The following is a 17,583-nucleotide window of genomic DNA, read 5'->3' on the forward strand; positions in this document are numbered from 1 at the left end:
GGATGGTATTGCAGAGATTGCGAGAGCACCAGTTGTATGCAAAGTTGAGCAAGTGTGAGTTCTGGATCAGTGAAGTCCTGTTCTTGGGTCACATAATCAACAAAGAAGGATTGGCTGTGGATCCGAAGAAAGTGGCAGACATTTTGAACTGGAAAGCGCCAACGGATGCCCGAGGAATCAAGAGTTTCATTGGGATGGCCGGATATTATCGGCGATTCATTGAAGGGTTTTCGAAGATTGCGAAACCAATGACAGCATTGCTAGGCAACAAAGTTGAGTTCAAGTGGACCCAGAAATGCCAAGAGGCCTTTGGAGCGCTGAAAGAGAAGTTGACTACAGCGCCTGTCCTAGTCTTGCCTGATGTGCACAAGCCCTTCTCGGTGTATTGCGATGCTTGCTACACAGGTTTGGGATGTGTGTTGATGCAAGAGGGAAGAGTTGTGGCTTACTCGTCCCGACAGTTGAAGGTTCATGAGAAGAATTACCCAATCCATGATCTAGAGTTGGCAGCAGTGGTTCATGCACTGAAGACATGGAGGCACTACCTGTATGGACAGAAATGCGATGTTTACACAGATCACAAGAGTCTGAAGTACATATTCACTCAGTCAGAGTTGAACATGAGGCAGCGAAGATGGTTAGAGTTGATCAAAGATTATGAGTTGGAGATCCATTACCATCCAGGCAAAGCAAACGTAGTGGCAGATGCTTTGAGCAGAAAGAGTCAAGTCAATCTGATGGTCGCTCGTCCGATGCCTTATGAGTTGGCCAAGGAGTTTGACAGGTTGAGTCTCGGATTTCTGAACAATTCGCGAGGAGTTACAGTTGAGTTGGAACCTACCTTGGAGCGCGAAATCAAAGAAGCGCAGAAGAATGATGAGAAGATCAGTGAGATCCGGCGACTGATTCTAGATGGCAAAGGCAAAGAGTTTCGAAAGGATGCAGAAGGCGTGATATGGTTCAAAGACCGCTTGTGTATTCCCAATGTCCAGTCCATTCGGGAGTTGATTCTCAAGGAAGCTCATGAGACAGCCTATTCGATTCACCCTGGCAGTGAGAAGATGTATCAGGATCTGAAGAAGAAATTCTGGTGGTACGGAACGAAGAGGGAAATCGCAGAGCATGTGGCTATGTGTGATAGTTGTCGAAGAATTAAGGCAGAACACCAGAGACCTGCTGGATTGTTGCAACCGTTGCAGATCCCTCAGTGGAAATGGGATGAAATTGGTATGGATTTCATAGTCGGATTGCCTCGCACTCGAGCCGGCTACGATTCCATTTGGGTAGTAGTGGACCGTCTGACCAAGTCAGCCCACTTCATACCTGTCAAGACCAACTACAGCAGTGCAGTATTGGCAGAATTGTATATGTCTCGGATCGTTTGTCTTCATGGTGTGCCAAAGAAGATAGTGTCAGACAGAGGAACGCAGTTCACCTCTCATTTCTGGCAGCAGTTGCATGAAGCTTTGGGCACGCATCTGAATTTCAGCTCAGCTTATCACCCGCAGACAGATGGCCAGACCGAAAGGACCAATCAAATTCTTGAAGACATGCTGAGAGCCTGTGCATTGCAAGATCAGTCCGGATGGGATAAGAGATTGCCTTATGCAGAGTTTTCCTATAACAACAGTTACCAGGCTAGTTTGAAGATGTCACCATTTCAGGCGCTCTATGGAAGGAGTTGCAGAACTCCGTTGCAATGGGATCAGCCTGGAGAAAAGCAAGTGTTTGGGCCAGACATTTTGCTTGAAGCCGAAGAGAACATCAAGATGGTCCGAGAGAATCTGAAGATAGTGCAATCGAGGCAGCGAAGCTATGCAGACACAAGAAGAAGAGAGCTGAGTTTCGAAGTCGGAGACTTTGTCTATCTGAAAGTGTCACCGATCAGAGGAGTCAGAAGATTCGGAGTGAAAGGCAAGCTAGCACCCCGCTACATCGGTCCGTATCAGATTCTTGCAAGACGTGGAGAAGTGGCCTATCAGCTCAGTTTGCCCGAGAATTTGTCAGCTGTGCATGATGTCTTTCATGTGTCTCAGTTGAAGAAGTGCTTGCGTGTGCCAGAAGAGCAGTTGCCAGTGGAAGGTCTTGAAGTCCAGGAGGACTTGACCTACGTTGAGAAGCTAGTGCAAATCCTTGAGGTTGCAGACAGAGTCACCCGAAGGAAGACCATCAGAATGTGCAAAATCAGATGGGATCATCACTCTGAGGAAGAAGCAACCTGGGAGCGTGAAGATGATCTGATGGCTAAATACCCTGAGCTCTTTGCTAGCCAACCCTGAATCTCGAGGGCGAGATTCTTTTAAGGGGGATAGGTTTGTAACGCCCTGAATTTGGGGGCAGAATTTTTTCTTCTTTTCTCTCACCAAATTCGGGCGTTACTCTCTTTTCTCTTTCCTCGTTTGCTCCTTCTTTCCAATTTCAAACCAGTATAGCGGCAGGTGTCCGTGTCATGTATAAACCAAAACCTAAGTGTCATGGGTGTTGCATCATGCCGAAGCGCATTTCTTTGTCTGATGTTGAATGTTCGTCTCGTTCCGTTCCGGATTTCGGTTCGCGATTTAATTCCGTTTAGTGGTCGCGCTCGTCGTGGGTTTTCGACCCGCGAAGTGGCCCGGCCCGCCCCGGCCTGCGCGCCCCTGGCGCCCAAACCCCCCCCCCCCCATGCGCCCCCCTCCTCTCTCTCTCTCATTTGGATCTCCCGCGCAACAACCTCTCCTCTCCCTCTTCCACCTCTCTCTCCCCGTGGTGCCCTAGGATTTGGAGACGGCGATCACCGGATTTTGGACCCCGAGGTGAGCTCCCCTCCCCTCCCCTTCTCCTCTCTCTCTCCCTCTCCCTCCTCTTCTTCCCCCCCGCGCGCGCCCCCTTTCTCCCCCTGCCCGCGCGCGACCCCACCCCGGCGGCGCTCGGCCTCGCCCGCCCGGCCTCCCTCCCCGCGGCGGCGTTCCCCCCCCCCCCCCCCCCCCCGCCTCGGCCCTCCCCGGCGACGCCCGCCCGGTCCCCCTCCCCGGCGGCGCGGCCCCCGCTCGGCCCCTCGGCGCGGCCCCTGCTCGGCCTCCTCGGCGCGGCGGCGCGGCCCCCGCTCGGCCCCGCGCGGCGCGGCCCCCGTCCGGCCCCCTCGGCGCGGCGGCGCGGCCCCCGTCCGGCCTCCTCGCGCGGCGCTCCCCCGCCCGGCCTCCCGCCCGCGGCGGCGCTCGGCCCCGCCCGGCTGCCCTCCCCAGCGGCGCTCGCCCGCCCGCCCCCTCGCGGCGGCGCTCGGCCCGCCCGGCCTCCCCTCGCGGCGGCGCCCGCCCCGCCCCTCGGCCCGGCCGGTCATGGTGGCTCGGCGCCCTCCCGCGGCGTGGCGAGCCCCGCTCGCCCGCGCGCCCCCCGCCCCCGGTTCAACCGCCCCCTGGCCGGTTCAACCGCCCTGGCCCCAGCTCGGCCGCCCGTTCCCCGTCCCGGCCTCGCCCGACCGTGTCCCCGCTCGCCCGCGCTCGCGGTGATTATTTGTTAATTAGCGTGTTGCGTCGCGCGCTTCGCCGCGCGACGGATTTGTCTAAAATTCAGATTCTATCCTGTGTTGCGTCGTGCGCTTCGTCGCGCGACGATCCATTTTGTTTCAGGTTGTTTAAGGTGTAACGTCGCGTGTGTATTCGCGCGACGTTCCACTTTGGACTCAGTTTAGTCGACGTATGCCGTCGTGCGCTTCGTCGTGCGACGCTTAGCGTCTCCTCTTAACTAAGGCGAAGTATCTCGCTGCGTGCTCAGTCGCGCGACGAGTCGTTAACTTCTTAATTTGTTTTAGGGAGCTTTGTCGCGCGTCTCGCCGCGCGACCATCCTTTTATTTATCTCCACCTGCTTATAATAATTAGACATGAAACATGACTTTACTTTACGCTAAACATAGTGTCTACATTAAATTTCCTTCCATTAAGCGAGTGGTTAATTTATAATCATGTAACGTGATCGTTTCTCGACTGTCTTTTCCTCTTTCTCTCTTAACCGTACTTGCGAGCCCGCGTGGAACGTCTGTTTACTTATTGCATTCTATTGTATGGTGTACTGTTCTTTGGTATTAAATATGTGGATGTATGTATGTTTGCGCTCGTATAGAGAACGATCTGGTTGAAGAGCCCGAGGAACTCGCAGGAGAAGCCCCTGAGCAGCAGTCGGTTGGTGGAGGCAAGTGTCCCTTGACCTATCTATGTCCTATTCATTATTTAATTCACCTCCCGCTTTACACACTTATGCCTAAGGATTGACTAGCTTTTGTTATCCCTGTCCTTGTTTACCTATTTGGGTTGGATTATTACTGTTTAGCTTTATGCTATTGCTCAAACTCTAATCAATGAACATGATGAGAATATCTATGATACGCTGTTTTCCCTTCTCTTATTATGATGTTATGCTTGTGGTCATCAAGGGGGCTCGAGCGGTTTCTCGAGTGCCTCTCCGTAAGGACCTGTTCTATGGATGACCGCCCAGGAAAACAGTGCAACCATGAGGGTGGAATGGGGTGCCCTTAGCTGAATAATTAGAGGATCCGGGGTGTAGTTCACTTAGCCGTCATGCCGTCAATGGGGCTCGGTGTATGCGGCTCGCTCTGCCAAGTTTGGGTTCGCCCCTTGGGGAGGAGTGCGGTGCATTTAGGAAACCTAACGGGTGGCTACAGTCCCGGGGAATCTTTGTAAAGGCTACGTAGTGATGCCCTGCTGGGTCACCTTGGTAGTGATCAATGGAGAGTCATGATCTCCTGGCAGAATGGGAATCACGGCTTGTGGGTAAAGTGCACAACCTCTGCAGAGTGTTTGAAAACTGATATATCAGCCGTGCTCGCGGTTATGAGCGGCCAAGGGAGCTCCAGTGATTAGTGGTACTTGATCAGAGATACTTTGGTACAGGTGGTTATGAGATCGATGATTCTGGTTATGACTATGGTGCTGGTAAGTGGTATTCTTTCCGTTTGGAAAGGGTACATCGGGTTAATAACTTGGGTTAATGCTAAAACTTGGCTTTCTACTAGTAAGTAATAATCTGACCAACTAAAAGCAACTGCTTGACTTATCCCCACATACAGCTAGTCCACTACAGCCAAACAGGATACTTGCTGAGTATGTTGATGTGTACTCACCCTTGCTCTACACACCAAACCCCCCCATCCCCAGTTTGTCAGCATTGCAACCACTGCTCAGGCGAAGATGAAGCTGTGGAAGGAGACTTCCAGGAGTTCCAAGATTACGACGAGTTCTAGGTGTGGGTTAGCGGCAACCCCCAGTCGGCTGCCTGTGAAGGCCGCGGTTATCTACGTTTCTTTTCCGCACTTTGATTTATTGTAAGGACTATATGGACGTCTCAGACGTATGATGTAATCGACTATTTCCCTTATTAATACTATTTTGAGCACTGTGTGATGATGTCCATATTATGTAACTGCTGTGTACGTGAATAACTGATCCTCGCACGTACATGGTTCGCATTCGGTTTACCTTCTAAAACCGGGTTTGACAGTCACCCATCCCAAATTGCTCCAAGCCAAGCACGCTTAACTTGTAGGTTCTTTTGAGATAGGCTTCCAAAAAAGAAGATGCACCTTATTGGTGTGGATACTCTATTAATTCTATTAAGCCGTGGGCCAGGATATCACCGTCCCAGGGGCCAGGATACCACACAAGCCATTCTTCGTTTCCTTGCACACACACACTCCCTACCACCTAGTGAAGCACCGCCGGTACAGGCGCCGCCACCGAGCATCGCCGCCTCAACTCGTGGCCAGACCAACTTCGGTCACCTTCGACGATGATCCGCACATCGACGTGACCACTAGAGGCTCCTGTCACACCCGGATTTTAGGGGTCCAAAACCCGGGCGCAAACATAATCACCAGGTGTGCTGGGACCAAGTCTCACACATATGATGAATCATGGCACAGGATCGAATGTCACATCTTTACTACATAACAGGAGTTCTGTACAAAATAAATAAATAATTACATTATAAGGAGACAACGGTCCAGCAACCCAAAGTTGACTGGGAGACGACGGCCTAGACCTCTCACGAACTCGCCACAGCATCCTCCATGCGCCTCATCCTGCGGTACCTGTTCTTGACCTGTGGGGGGCTGTGAGACAGCAAGAGTGAGCTCACATATGTTCATCGCTCAGCAAGTTGTGGGGAATAATGTGCATGAACTCGCCAAAGGTGGGAGCTCACGTGAAGTGTAAGGCTTACCAAAGAGGATGGTTAGAGCTTAGCATTGCTTTTAAAGTTGGTCAAAATTTTATTAGCAATTACTAAGTATAAGTAAATACCAACCCAATTAAGTAGTAGAACAAAAGTAACAACATCACCTGCAATGCAATGCATATGACAAATTGAATTTAGTTCCATAAATTAATCATCAGAGAGTCCTGAGTTGCTCATGACCGTGAGCTCGGCTAGTATACCAGTTTTACACTCTGCAGAGGTGGTACCCTTTACCCACAAGTCATGTTACCCATCTGCCAAGGGATCGCGACTTCCCATACACCTCTACCGAGGAGGCGAGGCAGGGTAACACTACAAGGCCTTTACAAAGTTCCACTAGCTTCAGAAAACCCGCTACAGTTTATAGGAAGCTCCAATGCAGGAATCCCTTGCAGGACCGCCATCGCAGCAAAATCCTCCCGAGGGCCTCCCTACACTGACCACTCCCCTACTGCCCTTGCCCCTTTCGGGTAAGGTAGTCCTCCACTAGCTTTCCTAATTAGTCAGCCAAGGGCGTCCATAAACCCTTGTGGTGGCACGTGTTTCTCAAGTTAAGCTCTATGTTCCAATTAACATTAATGATCTTGACATGAACAGTAAATAACAACGGATAACAAAAGTATAATCATGAATAATGTGTATCTCAATGCCCAAAACCACATATAGCACTAGCAAGTACTACCCAAAAAGTTCAGTGGTAAACACGGTATTCAGATAATCAAACTAGGGTAACCTATTAGGTCCCATCAAAATTAACCTATGCAGATCATTATGATTAATTAGAACATGAGTGGGTAAAAGAAGTGATCAAGGGCACAACTTGCCTGGGACTTGAGATTCCAGGTACCAACTTGCTCTTCAGATGACACGTGTCCTCACTGCTAAACGTAGCAATACAAACAAACATGGTATAGGCAAAATGAACATCACATCAAACATATAAACAAAATACACAGTAATAATCTACATATTAAAATAGAATCCTAGGAATAGGAATCATAATTTTTGGAGTTATAGATTTTAAGTTATGGATTTTCAAAGGTTTTATGTGTTTAAAATAGAATTAAGTGTGAAATAACTTTTCTTACTGTTTTCATGATAAAACAGAGGCTCTTAAGTGTTAGAGAATAATATTACAAAATTTTAGAAACTGGAATGGCTCAATTTGGACTAAAAATGGATTTTCTATGATTTATACAAGTTCTAGGGTTTATTTTCATATTAAAAATCAAATTTCCAATTCATTTAATCAATTTAACTCTGTACTGGACTGGGCCTCAATTCCTGGAAAGTCCAGGGGCACTGGCGCAAGATTACCGAGACACAGAGAACAGTGGCCAATGTACTGCGGGTTTGTTATTAAATTGTCCAGGGACTCTTATGCAAAACGGATCTGCGAAGAGGTATCTAAGGTTTCTGGCCGTCCGATCGGAAATCAGGGGCCCGGATTAGATCGCTGAGGTTTACGAATCGGTACGCGATATCGAGTGCTGGATTAGGAATCAATGGCACGGATTTAAATAGATACGATCTAATCTGGACTTTACAATCTCCATCCTACGGTCTAGATCTAAAGCGCGAAGGGGTATCCTTTGGCCTAATCTCGGCCGTCCAAACGAGGATCCGACGGCCCAGTACTCTCGCCTACCTCGCACCCAGCCAGACCACGCGACGGCACAGTATCCCCGCGGTGGCGCGCTCGCCGGAGACCGGCCCTACCGGCGCACTAGAGACCTATTCGCTACCCCGATTGGTGCTATGAGGAGAGTATTTCTTGGTGAGTCACACGGGTAAAGACTTACCGAGGTTTGGAGCAGTGGTAAGTCCAAGTGACGAGGAACAGCGGGTTCAAGTCCAAGATCCACTCCGGCGAGAAATTCAGTCGACGACCAAGGCTTTCTCGGCCCCAATCCGCCACAGACACGTTCCACGAGCCCAAGCGAATCACCCCGACCTCCTGCCAACACCGGAACGGCGGCGAAGGGACGAGTCGGCGGCGGCGGTGAGCTGTCTCCGCGCGGCGGTGCACTGAGAGCCTAACGACGGCGCAAATGCGGCTAGGTGGGGCGAAGAGTGGTCACGGCACCGAGCGCTCGCATTTATATGGTCAACACCCCAACGGTCCGAGCGGGCCCTGCGCCGATCGTGGCGGCCAGGTCCGTTCGCGCCGCGCGACTTCCGCGGAGAAGAAGATGGCAGCGACGCAGTGACTGGTCAAACGGTCCCACCAGTCGGTGTATCGGGAGGAAGGGAGAGAGCTGACAACCGGGCCCGCAAGTCAGCGTAACCTGACTCCATGTAAAGCGCGCTTGAGACTGACTCGCTGGGCCCGCATGTCGGCACGCTTTCGCGGAATGAAGATGGCCGCGCGGTATTCGTTGGTGGGCCGAGCCAGCCACTTTGAGCCCAACATGGTTTTCATCTTTTATAATTTCTTTTTCTTTTCTTTCCTAAGTTTATGTTTTTCAAATTTTGAATTCAAGTGCTGTTGTGAAGTTTATTCCTTAACCAAAAATATAAGTTCATAATCTAGTATGCTCAAGTACAATTATTTGATTAATCATATTTTATTTATATTTATATAGTACTTTTCTTCTCTTTTCTCAAATTCTAAAATTTCTTTTAGCTCTTAAATTCCACTTTGGGCTTTAATATATTTCTTGTCACATTATTTTTATGTTGTCACAAGTAATGCACACAGAATAAATTCGAGCATGATGCATAATTTGGTAGTATATGTTTTTACTAATTGTTTTTGGGCATGATGTTCACATAAGATGATGCATAAAGATCAAACTCACATAAAGAGAAATTGTTCCTCTATTGGTATTATTCCTAGCAAATTACAAAGTGGGTGTTACAAATCCTACCCCCCTTAAAAATAATCTCGTCCTCGAGATTAGTAAGCAAAAGGGTTATACCGAGGTTGGTTTATAATTGAGATTGTAGTTTCTAATTGATTCAAAAATTAAGAGTCTCTCTCTTTCTCTTTTTTTAAAAAATACTATTTAGCAAGTACTTAGAAATGCATGGGTATCTTCTATGTTTAGACACACAGGTAAGAAGAGAGATGGTCAGAGTGAGGTTAGCTTATGGTAAGAAGAACTTGGTAAGGGAAGACTCCGTCCAAGGTGGTAAATTTGAATCATCTCGAGATCTGATTTGACTCCTATTCTTCCATGTCGAGGTTGATCTCCTCCTTCTTGCTCTTTGGTGTCTCCATCCGGGTTTGGGACAGGAGGTCAAGATAGATCTATTATGTGGGTCAAGTTGTTGGGTATGGCCGAGTTGATCTAGGATCTCAAACTTGTTTATAGGAGCAGGGTCTAATGTATTTCACCAGGATTAACTAACTTCTTAGGTCACTCTCTTTAAATTGGATCATAGTAGATTAGATGGGATCTAGATTAGATCGGTACAACTAGGTTAGACTAGATAATGTCTAATTACTTTGGATTAGATCATGGTTGTTACACTAGTGTGGGGTAAATATGGTTATTAGGGCAAGATGCATTCATAGGGATAAGGTAGAATCTTTTGAGGTTAGTTAGATCTATTAGGATAAGATAAAATCTTTTCAAGATAAGATTAATCTACTAAGGTAATAGAGTATCTTTTAAGATAAGATGGATCTATGAGTGTAGAATATGAATCTTTTAAGCTAAGATGGATATTGTTAGGCTAGATACTCTAGTTTATCTAGTTACTTTTTTTATAGGTGTTTTTTTTTCTATATGTATATGCAGATGTAATTGTAGACATTACTCCACAACTCATCACACTCAATCAAAAATCCAAATCAGACATGTATCACAAGAACAAACATTCAGGCATATAGATAAAAAAAATAGTTTTGTTTTTTTTCCTAAGAATAGGTCTCCTTTTCCTAAGGATCACTTTAGGCACAAGATTTCAAAGTGTGAAATCCACATTTGTCTTTAGAAAGAAAAGGTAAGATTAATCAGAGTAAAGCGGAAATAGATGAGGAAAGAATTAAGAAAAGTTTAGAAAAGAATCAGATTAGCAAAGGTAAGTAAGTATTGGTTGTCCAGTTCTATCTAGGTTTCGTCCTACAGTCAACATTCCTCTGATACCACTTCTGTCACACCCGGATTTTAGGGGTCCAAAACCCGGGCGCAAACATAATCACCAGGTGTGCTGGGACCAAGTCTCACACATATGATGAATCATGGCACATGATCGAATGTCACATCTTTACTACATAACAGGAGTTCTGTACAAAATAAATAAATAATTACATTATAAGGAGACAACGGTCCAGCAACCCAAAGTTGACTGGGAGACGACGGCCTAGACCTCTCACGAACTCGCCACAGCATCCTCCATGCGCCTCATCCTGCGGTACCTGTTCTTGACCTGTGGGGGGTGTGAGACAGCAAGAGTGAGCTCACATACGTTCATCGCTCAGCAAGTTGTGGGGAATAATGTGCATGAACTCGCCAAAGGTGGGAGCTCACGTGAAGTGTAAGGCTTACCAAAGAGGATGGTTAGAGCTTAGCATTGCTTTTAAAGTTGGTCAAAATTTTATTAGCAATTACTAAGTATAAGTAAATACCAACCCAATTAAGTAGTAGAACAAAAGTAACAACATCACCTGCAATGCAATGCATATGACAAATTGAATTTAGTTCCATAAATTAATCATTAGAGAGTCCTGAGCTGCTCATGACCGTGAGCTCGGCTAGTATACCAGTTTTACACTCTGCAGAGGTGGTACCCTTTACCCACAAGTCATGTTACCCATCTGCCAAGGGATCGCGACTTCCCATACACCTCTACCGAGGAGGCGAGGCAGGGTAACACTACGAGGCCTTTACAAAGTTCCACTAGCTTCAGAAAACCCGCTACAGTTTATAGGAAGCTCCAATGCAGGAATCCCTTGCAGGACCGCCATCGCAGCAAAATCCTCCCGAGGGCCTCCCTACACTGACCACTCCCCTACTGCCCTTGCCCCTTTCGGGTAAGGTAGTCCTCCACTAGCTTTCCTAATTAGTCAGCCAAGGGCGTCCATAAACCCTTGTGGTGGCACGTGTTTCTCAAGTTAAGCTCTATGTTCCAATTAACATTAATGATCTTGACATGAACAGTAAATAACAACGGATAACAAAAGTATAATCATGAATAATGTGTATCTCAATGCCCAAAACCACATATAGCACTAGCAAGTACTACCCAAAAAGTTCAGTGGTAAACAAGGTATTCAGATAATCAAACTAGGGTAACCTATTAGGTCCCATCAAAATTAACCTATGCAGATCATTATGATTAATTAGAACATGAGTGGGTAAAAGAAGTGATCAAGGGCACAACTTGCCTGAGACTTGAGATTCCAGGTACCAACTTGCTCTTCAGATGACACGTGTCCTCACTGCTAAACGTAGCAATACAAACAAACATGGTATAGGCAAAATGAACATCACATCAAACATATAAACAAAATACACAGTAATAATCTACATATTAAAATAGAATCCTAGGAACAGGAATCATAATTTTTGGAGTTATAGATTTTAAGTTATGGATTTTCAAAGGTTTTATGTGTTTAAAATAGGATTAAGTGTGAAATAACTTTTCTTACTGTTTTCATGATAAAACAGAGGCTCTTAAGTGTTAGAGAATAATATTACAAAATTTTAGAAACTGGAATGGCTCAATTTGGACTAAAAATGGATTTTCTATGATTTATACAAGTTCTAGGGTTTATTTTCATATTAAAAATCAAATTTCCAATTCATTTAATCAATTTAACTCTGTACTGGACTAGGCCTCAATTCCTGGAAAGTCCAGGGGCACTGGCGCAAGATTACCGAGACACAGAGAACAGTGGCCAATGTACTGCGGGTTTGTTATTAAATTGTCCAGGGACTCTTATGCAAAACGGATCCGCGAAGAGGTATCTAAGGTTTCTGGCCATCCGATCGGAAATCAGGGTCTCGGATTAGATCGCTGAGGTTTACGAATCGGTACGCGATATCGAGCGCTGGATTAGGAATCAATGGCACGGATTTAAATAGATACGATCTAATCTGGACTTTACGATCTCCATCCTACGGTCTAGATCTAAAGCGCGAAGGGGTATCCTTTGGCCTAATCTCGGCCGTCCAAACGAGGATCCGACGGCCCAGTACTCTCGCCTACCTCGCACCCAGCCAGACCACGCGACGGCACAGTATCCCCGCGGTGGCGCGCTCGCCGGAGACCGGCCCTGCCGGCGCACTAGAGACCTATTCGCTACCCCGATTGGTGCTATGAGGAGAGTATTTCTTGGTGAGTCACACGGGTAAAGACTTACCGAGGTTTGGAGCAGTGGTAAGTCCAAGTGACGAGGAACAACGGGTTCAAGTCCAAGATCCACTCCGGCGAGAAATTCAGTCGACGACCAAGGCTTTCTCGGCCCCAATCCGCCACAGACACGTTCCACGAGCCCAAGCGAATCACCCCGACCTCCTGCCAACACCGGAACGACGGCGAAGGGACGAGTCGGAGGCGGCGGTGAGCTGTCTCCGCGCGGCGGTGCACTGAGAGCCTAACGACGGCGCAAATGCGGCTAGGTGGGGCGAAGAGTGGTCACGGCACCGAGCGCTCGCATTTATATGGTCAACACCCCAACGGTCCGAGCGGGCCCTGCGCCGATCGTGGTGGCCAGGTCCGTTCGCGCCGCGCGACTTCCGCGGAGAAGAAGATGGCAGCGACGCAGTGACTGGTCAAACGGTCCCACCAGTCGGTGTATCGGGAGGAAGGGAGAGAGCTGACAACCGGGCCCGCAAGTCAGCGTAACCTGACTCCATGTAAACCGCGCTTGAGACTGACTCGCTGGGCCCGCATGTCGGCACGCTTTCGCGGAATGAAGATGGCCGCGCGGTATTCGTTGGTGGGCCGAGCCAGCCACTTTGAGCCCAACATGGTTTTCATCTTTTATAATTTCTTTTTCTTTTCTTTCCTAAGTTTATGTTTTTCAAATTTTGAATTCAAGTGCTGTTGTGAAGTTTATTCCTTAACCAAAAATATAAGTTCATAATCTAGTATGCTCAAGTACAATTATTTGATTAATCATATTTTATTTATATTTATATAGTACTTTTCTTCTCTTTTCTCAAATTCTAAAATTTCTTTTAGCTCTTAAATTCCACTTTGGGCTTTAATATATTTCTTGTCACATTATTTTTATGTTGTCACAAGTAATGCACACAGAATAAATTCGAGCATGATGCATAATTTGGTAGTATATGTTTTTACTAATTGTTTTTGGGCATGATGTTCACATAAGATGATGCATAAAGATCAAACTCACATAAAGAGAAATTGTTCCTCTATTGGTATTATTCCTAGCAAATTACAAAGTGGGTGTTACAGCTCCCCAATCTCTCCTGACTTTTCACCGGAGCTCTACCGTCACCGGTAAGTCGCCCCGCTGTCTTTTTCGCTGTGGTTACTATTTACCCCAGCCAAGGACCGCTGTCACACCCGGATTTAATGGACAAATCCGAGTGCGTCTCATATGTGCGCCAAGGAAGAACAACACATATAATGACCAAATGTATAGAGATAAATGTCAAACTTTATTACATAGCGGAAGTGTCTGACAAAATAAATGATAACAAATAAAGCGAACTATTATTATTTCCTCGGTGCCATCAAGCTGACTGGGAGACGCTACCTAGACCTCGTCGAACTGCTCATAGTAGTCCTCCTCCTGGGCCACCTGACTGGGGGGTTTATATCACAAGAGTGAGCTTACAAAATTTCATCGCTCAGCAAGTGTGGGGAATAATGTGCATGAGCTCACCCATGGTGGGGTCTCATGTGAAGTGTAAGCTGATCAACAAATAATGGTTAAAGCTGAGCACTTCTTTTAATAAGTTGGTCAAATTTTATTAGCAATTACTAAGTGCAAGTATATACCATCACACAATAATAAGAGATCAGAACTAATAATAAAATCACAATGTGATGCATATGACAAATTAAGTTTAATTCCATAAGTTAATCATGTGAGTCCTGAATCGCTTTTGACTGCGAGCATGATCAGTATACCAGTTTTACACTGTACAGATGTTGCACATTTTTACCCACAAGCCATGTTACCAATTTGCCAAGGGGTCTAGAAGTCTCATTTATCTCTTTCAAGGAGGCGAGGCGGGTAGCAATTCAATAGTAGGAATCCACCACTTTCTAAATCCTGAACCCTATAAATATATTAATTTTTCTCCGTATATAATCCTCACAATAATTAGATTATCTCCACAGTCATATTCTCTCTGCAGCTAAGTTCTCGGAAAAGGCGGTAAAAAAGTTGACCAAAAGGACACACTGGATGCACATTGACAGCTTACTCTCCCGTCGCAGCCTGAAGCTGTGCGCCCCGGTTCGGTGGGCGTGAAAGGGGAGAAAAGAGGGCGGGAAGGACCGCGGATTTTGCTAGGGTTTGCGGTTTCTGCTTCACACTGCCTCCTCAGTCCTCACCACCACAGCCGTCGCGCGCAGGAGGTTTGGGAGGATGCCACGTAAGATCACCTTGGTCAAGGAGGGGGAGCCGCAGCCGGTGGACGCTGCTCAAGGGGAGCCCGCTCCGGCACCGGCGGCACCGACGGCCGCGTTGACGGAGGCGGAGGTGGACGAGCTGCCCAGGGCCATCGTGCGCCGCCTTGTCAAGGACAAGCTTTCCCACGTCGCCGGTGGGGAAGGAGCCGAGGTCATCGTCAACAAGGACGCCATGGCCGCGTTCGCCGAGAGCGCCCGCATCTTCATCCACTATCTCTCCGCCACGTCTGTAACATCACATTCCCTCCACAGTCCCACCATCTCTGATTAGATCCAGATTACCCCCAGTTACTGTGATTCTTATCCTCTGTTGCTCTGTATGGGGGTTGGAATTTGGAACTCGGAAGAGAAAGCAACTAATCTGATATTTTTGTTGAACAGTAGACTCAGTAATAGTGAGGTACAGCAATTTTATCCAATCAAATTCTGCGTATTTTGGGGTATAATGCTGCCATCAATGGAGTGGATCCAAGTAATATATGTGATGTATTTTAATGTTGTTGAGTAACTAGCAGGATATTTTTGTTCCATAGCAATCTCTGCTCGTTTTTTAGTAGAAAAAGGTACATAGAAGGGAATGGACATAATCTATCCTCTCTTTTTTTTAAGAAAGGGTTCTTGCATATTGTAGCCTGGAGGCTCCCGATTTTTCCAGATGGAAAACAGACTTCGAGTGTCGGTATAATCTGCTTTTCGTTATCAATGCATCCATGAAAATAATACGATCATGGTTTTATCTGCAGTGCCAATGATATGTGCAAGGAATCAAAGAGGCAGACCATCAACGCTGATGATGTCCTCAATGCTCTTGATGACATGGAGTTTTCGGAGTTTGTAGAGCCCCTTAGGACTTCACTGCAAGGTCAGTCTTGCTGCCTTCATCATGTTAGCACCTTCTTAGATGCTCCATGGTGTTATCGATATGTTAAGTGAATGCAGGTAAAGCAGCATGAGTTTCAGCTTTGGATTGTGCCTTTTACAATCCGAAGCTTAAATAAACAGGCAACTTTTGACCTCAGACTCGACAGCCTAGGTTGTTGGATTGTAACTTTTCGAAGAATTTGGTCTTCCTCTGCTTTCCACGAAGTGTAACTTCAAATTACTTGCAATGCCATTCGTTCCGAACCCGGTCAAGTGGTGCACACAACAATCAAACAACCTGATCCAGAGCTTTCCACAATCTACAAGCTGCTTTTCAGAATTCCTAGCCCAAACAAACAGACCATTACTCTAACCATTACTCATTGCTATACTTGCTTAAATTTTACCGTCTTACTCCATTGAGTAAAGGTTATTAACAATATTCACAAGTTCTAGAGATTCCATTCCAATAATTTCATTGATTTTGTAACCATGGTTTGCATGGCTGTTCTGCCAATGCGAATGCCAGTCCATATGAAGTTACATACAAATACTCAGATTTTTGTAGTGAAGTCTATTTTATGGGTAGCTCATCTTATCTGATTCTCCTTTGCCCTCATTTTTTATGTTTCAGAGTTTAGAAACAAAAATGCAGACAAAAGGTCAGAAGCAAAGAAACAACAGAAGGAAAAGAGAAGGAAATTAAATGAAGAGACACTTCCGCAGAAAGAAAATGATCCAGCTGATGATGCCAAGGAGAATGGAGTAGCTTAATCGCAAGAAAAATGAAGAATGAATACAATTAACTTCTCTGCTGGAGGGGCAGTAACACGCAGAATCAAAACCATGGCAGTATTTGTTGGTAGTTGTATTTGCTTTTGCTCCATGTAGCCTCTACTCCAAAACACTTTCTTGACTTGATATGATGCTGTATAATTCTAGTGTCCTATCAGTTTTCAGCTTGCTTATGGTGCAATTAAAATTCTATGTGCCTGATGAAATTGTTCTTATGAATGAAGAATGATACCAGCACTATGTTCGTTGGCAAATTACTGGTTTTATTCTTCCAGTACTAGAATAGCTCACGACTTCCTTAGATGTTGAAACTGGATGTGCTTATTATCATATTGCTTCATGCTTTACAGTTTGACATAGATACACTAAAGCAGTCCATCTGGACAACCATATTCCGTGATTTTGGCTCATAAATATCGATTTGGCATATTCCGTAATGAGTCGAGCTTGACTCAGCTCGCTTCTCTAGCGAGTATGAAATTCTTGGGTCTCGTTGCTAGCTCGTGACCGTGAGTTGCTCGCTGAGCAACGAGCCTGACCATAAACATGAAATCATTTTTCAAACTATAATATAAAATCTCAAAAAAAAGTAACACATTTTAATTAATAAAATAAATATATTACTAATATAACGTAGAAAATAGATTAATTCTATATAGTAATCTCAAATAACATAATCCAATCATCTGTTGATACTAATATTATATGTTAATTAGAATTTTATGTAACAAATTGTTGTTAGGTTAAGGCACGAGCTAGCTCGCGAGCCGTAGTGAGTCGAGCCGAGCTAGCTCGCTCTGTTCTCGAGTAGAGATGCCAATAGGGCCTCATCTCCGATTCCCCGTGGGGAATTCCTCAATTAGACGACGAGGATCGGAAAATTTATTCCCCCACGAGGATGTAAACGAGGAAAATTCTTTCCTCGATGGGTAAATGGAGATAGGGATGGGAAAATTTATTCCTCCGCGTGGACCTATTAAACCTGCACGTGATGATATTTTTATGTACTAATTAATGATAAAAATAAATAATTACTTTATCAAAAAATGAATCATTATATAAATATGTTCGTTTTGATGTACACATAATTATTTCTTACATTTAACAATATGTATAAGCGAAAATATTTTGCATTAATA

At 45.8% G+C, this 17,583-nt stretch overlaps 1 protein-coding gene across 1 annotated transcript; it reads left to right on the forward strand.

The window, feature by feature from the left end:
• The first annotated feature begins 14,623 nt into the window (after positions 1–14,623).
• On the forward strand, positions 14,624–16,695 carry LOC100282897 (uncharacterized). The gene is made up of 3 exons (NM_001155803.1): positions 14,624–15,013; positions 15,532–15,650; positions 16,284–16,695. The coding sequence occupies exons 1-3, from the start codon at positions 14,745–14,747 to the stop codon at positions 16,421–16,423; spliced, it is 528 nt and encodes a 175-aa protein (NP_001149275.1). The 5' UTR covers positions 14,624–14,744; the 3' UTR covers positions 16,424–16,695.
• The last annotated feature ends 888 nt before the right edge of the window (positions 16,696–17,583 follow it).

The sequence above is a fragment of the Zea mays genome, chromosome 7 (genome assembly GCF_902167145.1).
Source record: "Zea mays cultivar B73 chromosome 7, Zm-B73-REFERENCE-NAM-5.0, whole genome shotgun sequence".
NCBI lineage: Eukaryota > Viridiplantae > Streptophyta > Magnoliopsida > Poales > Poaceae > Zea > Zea mays.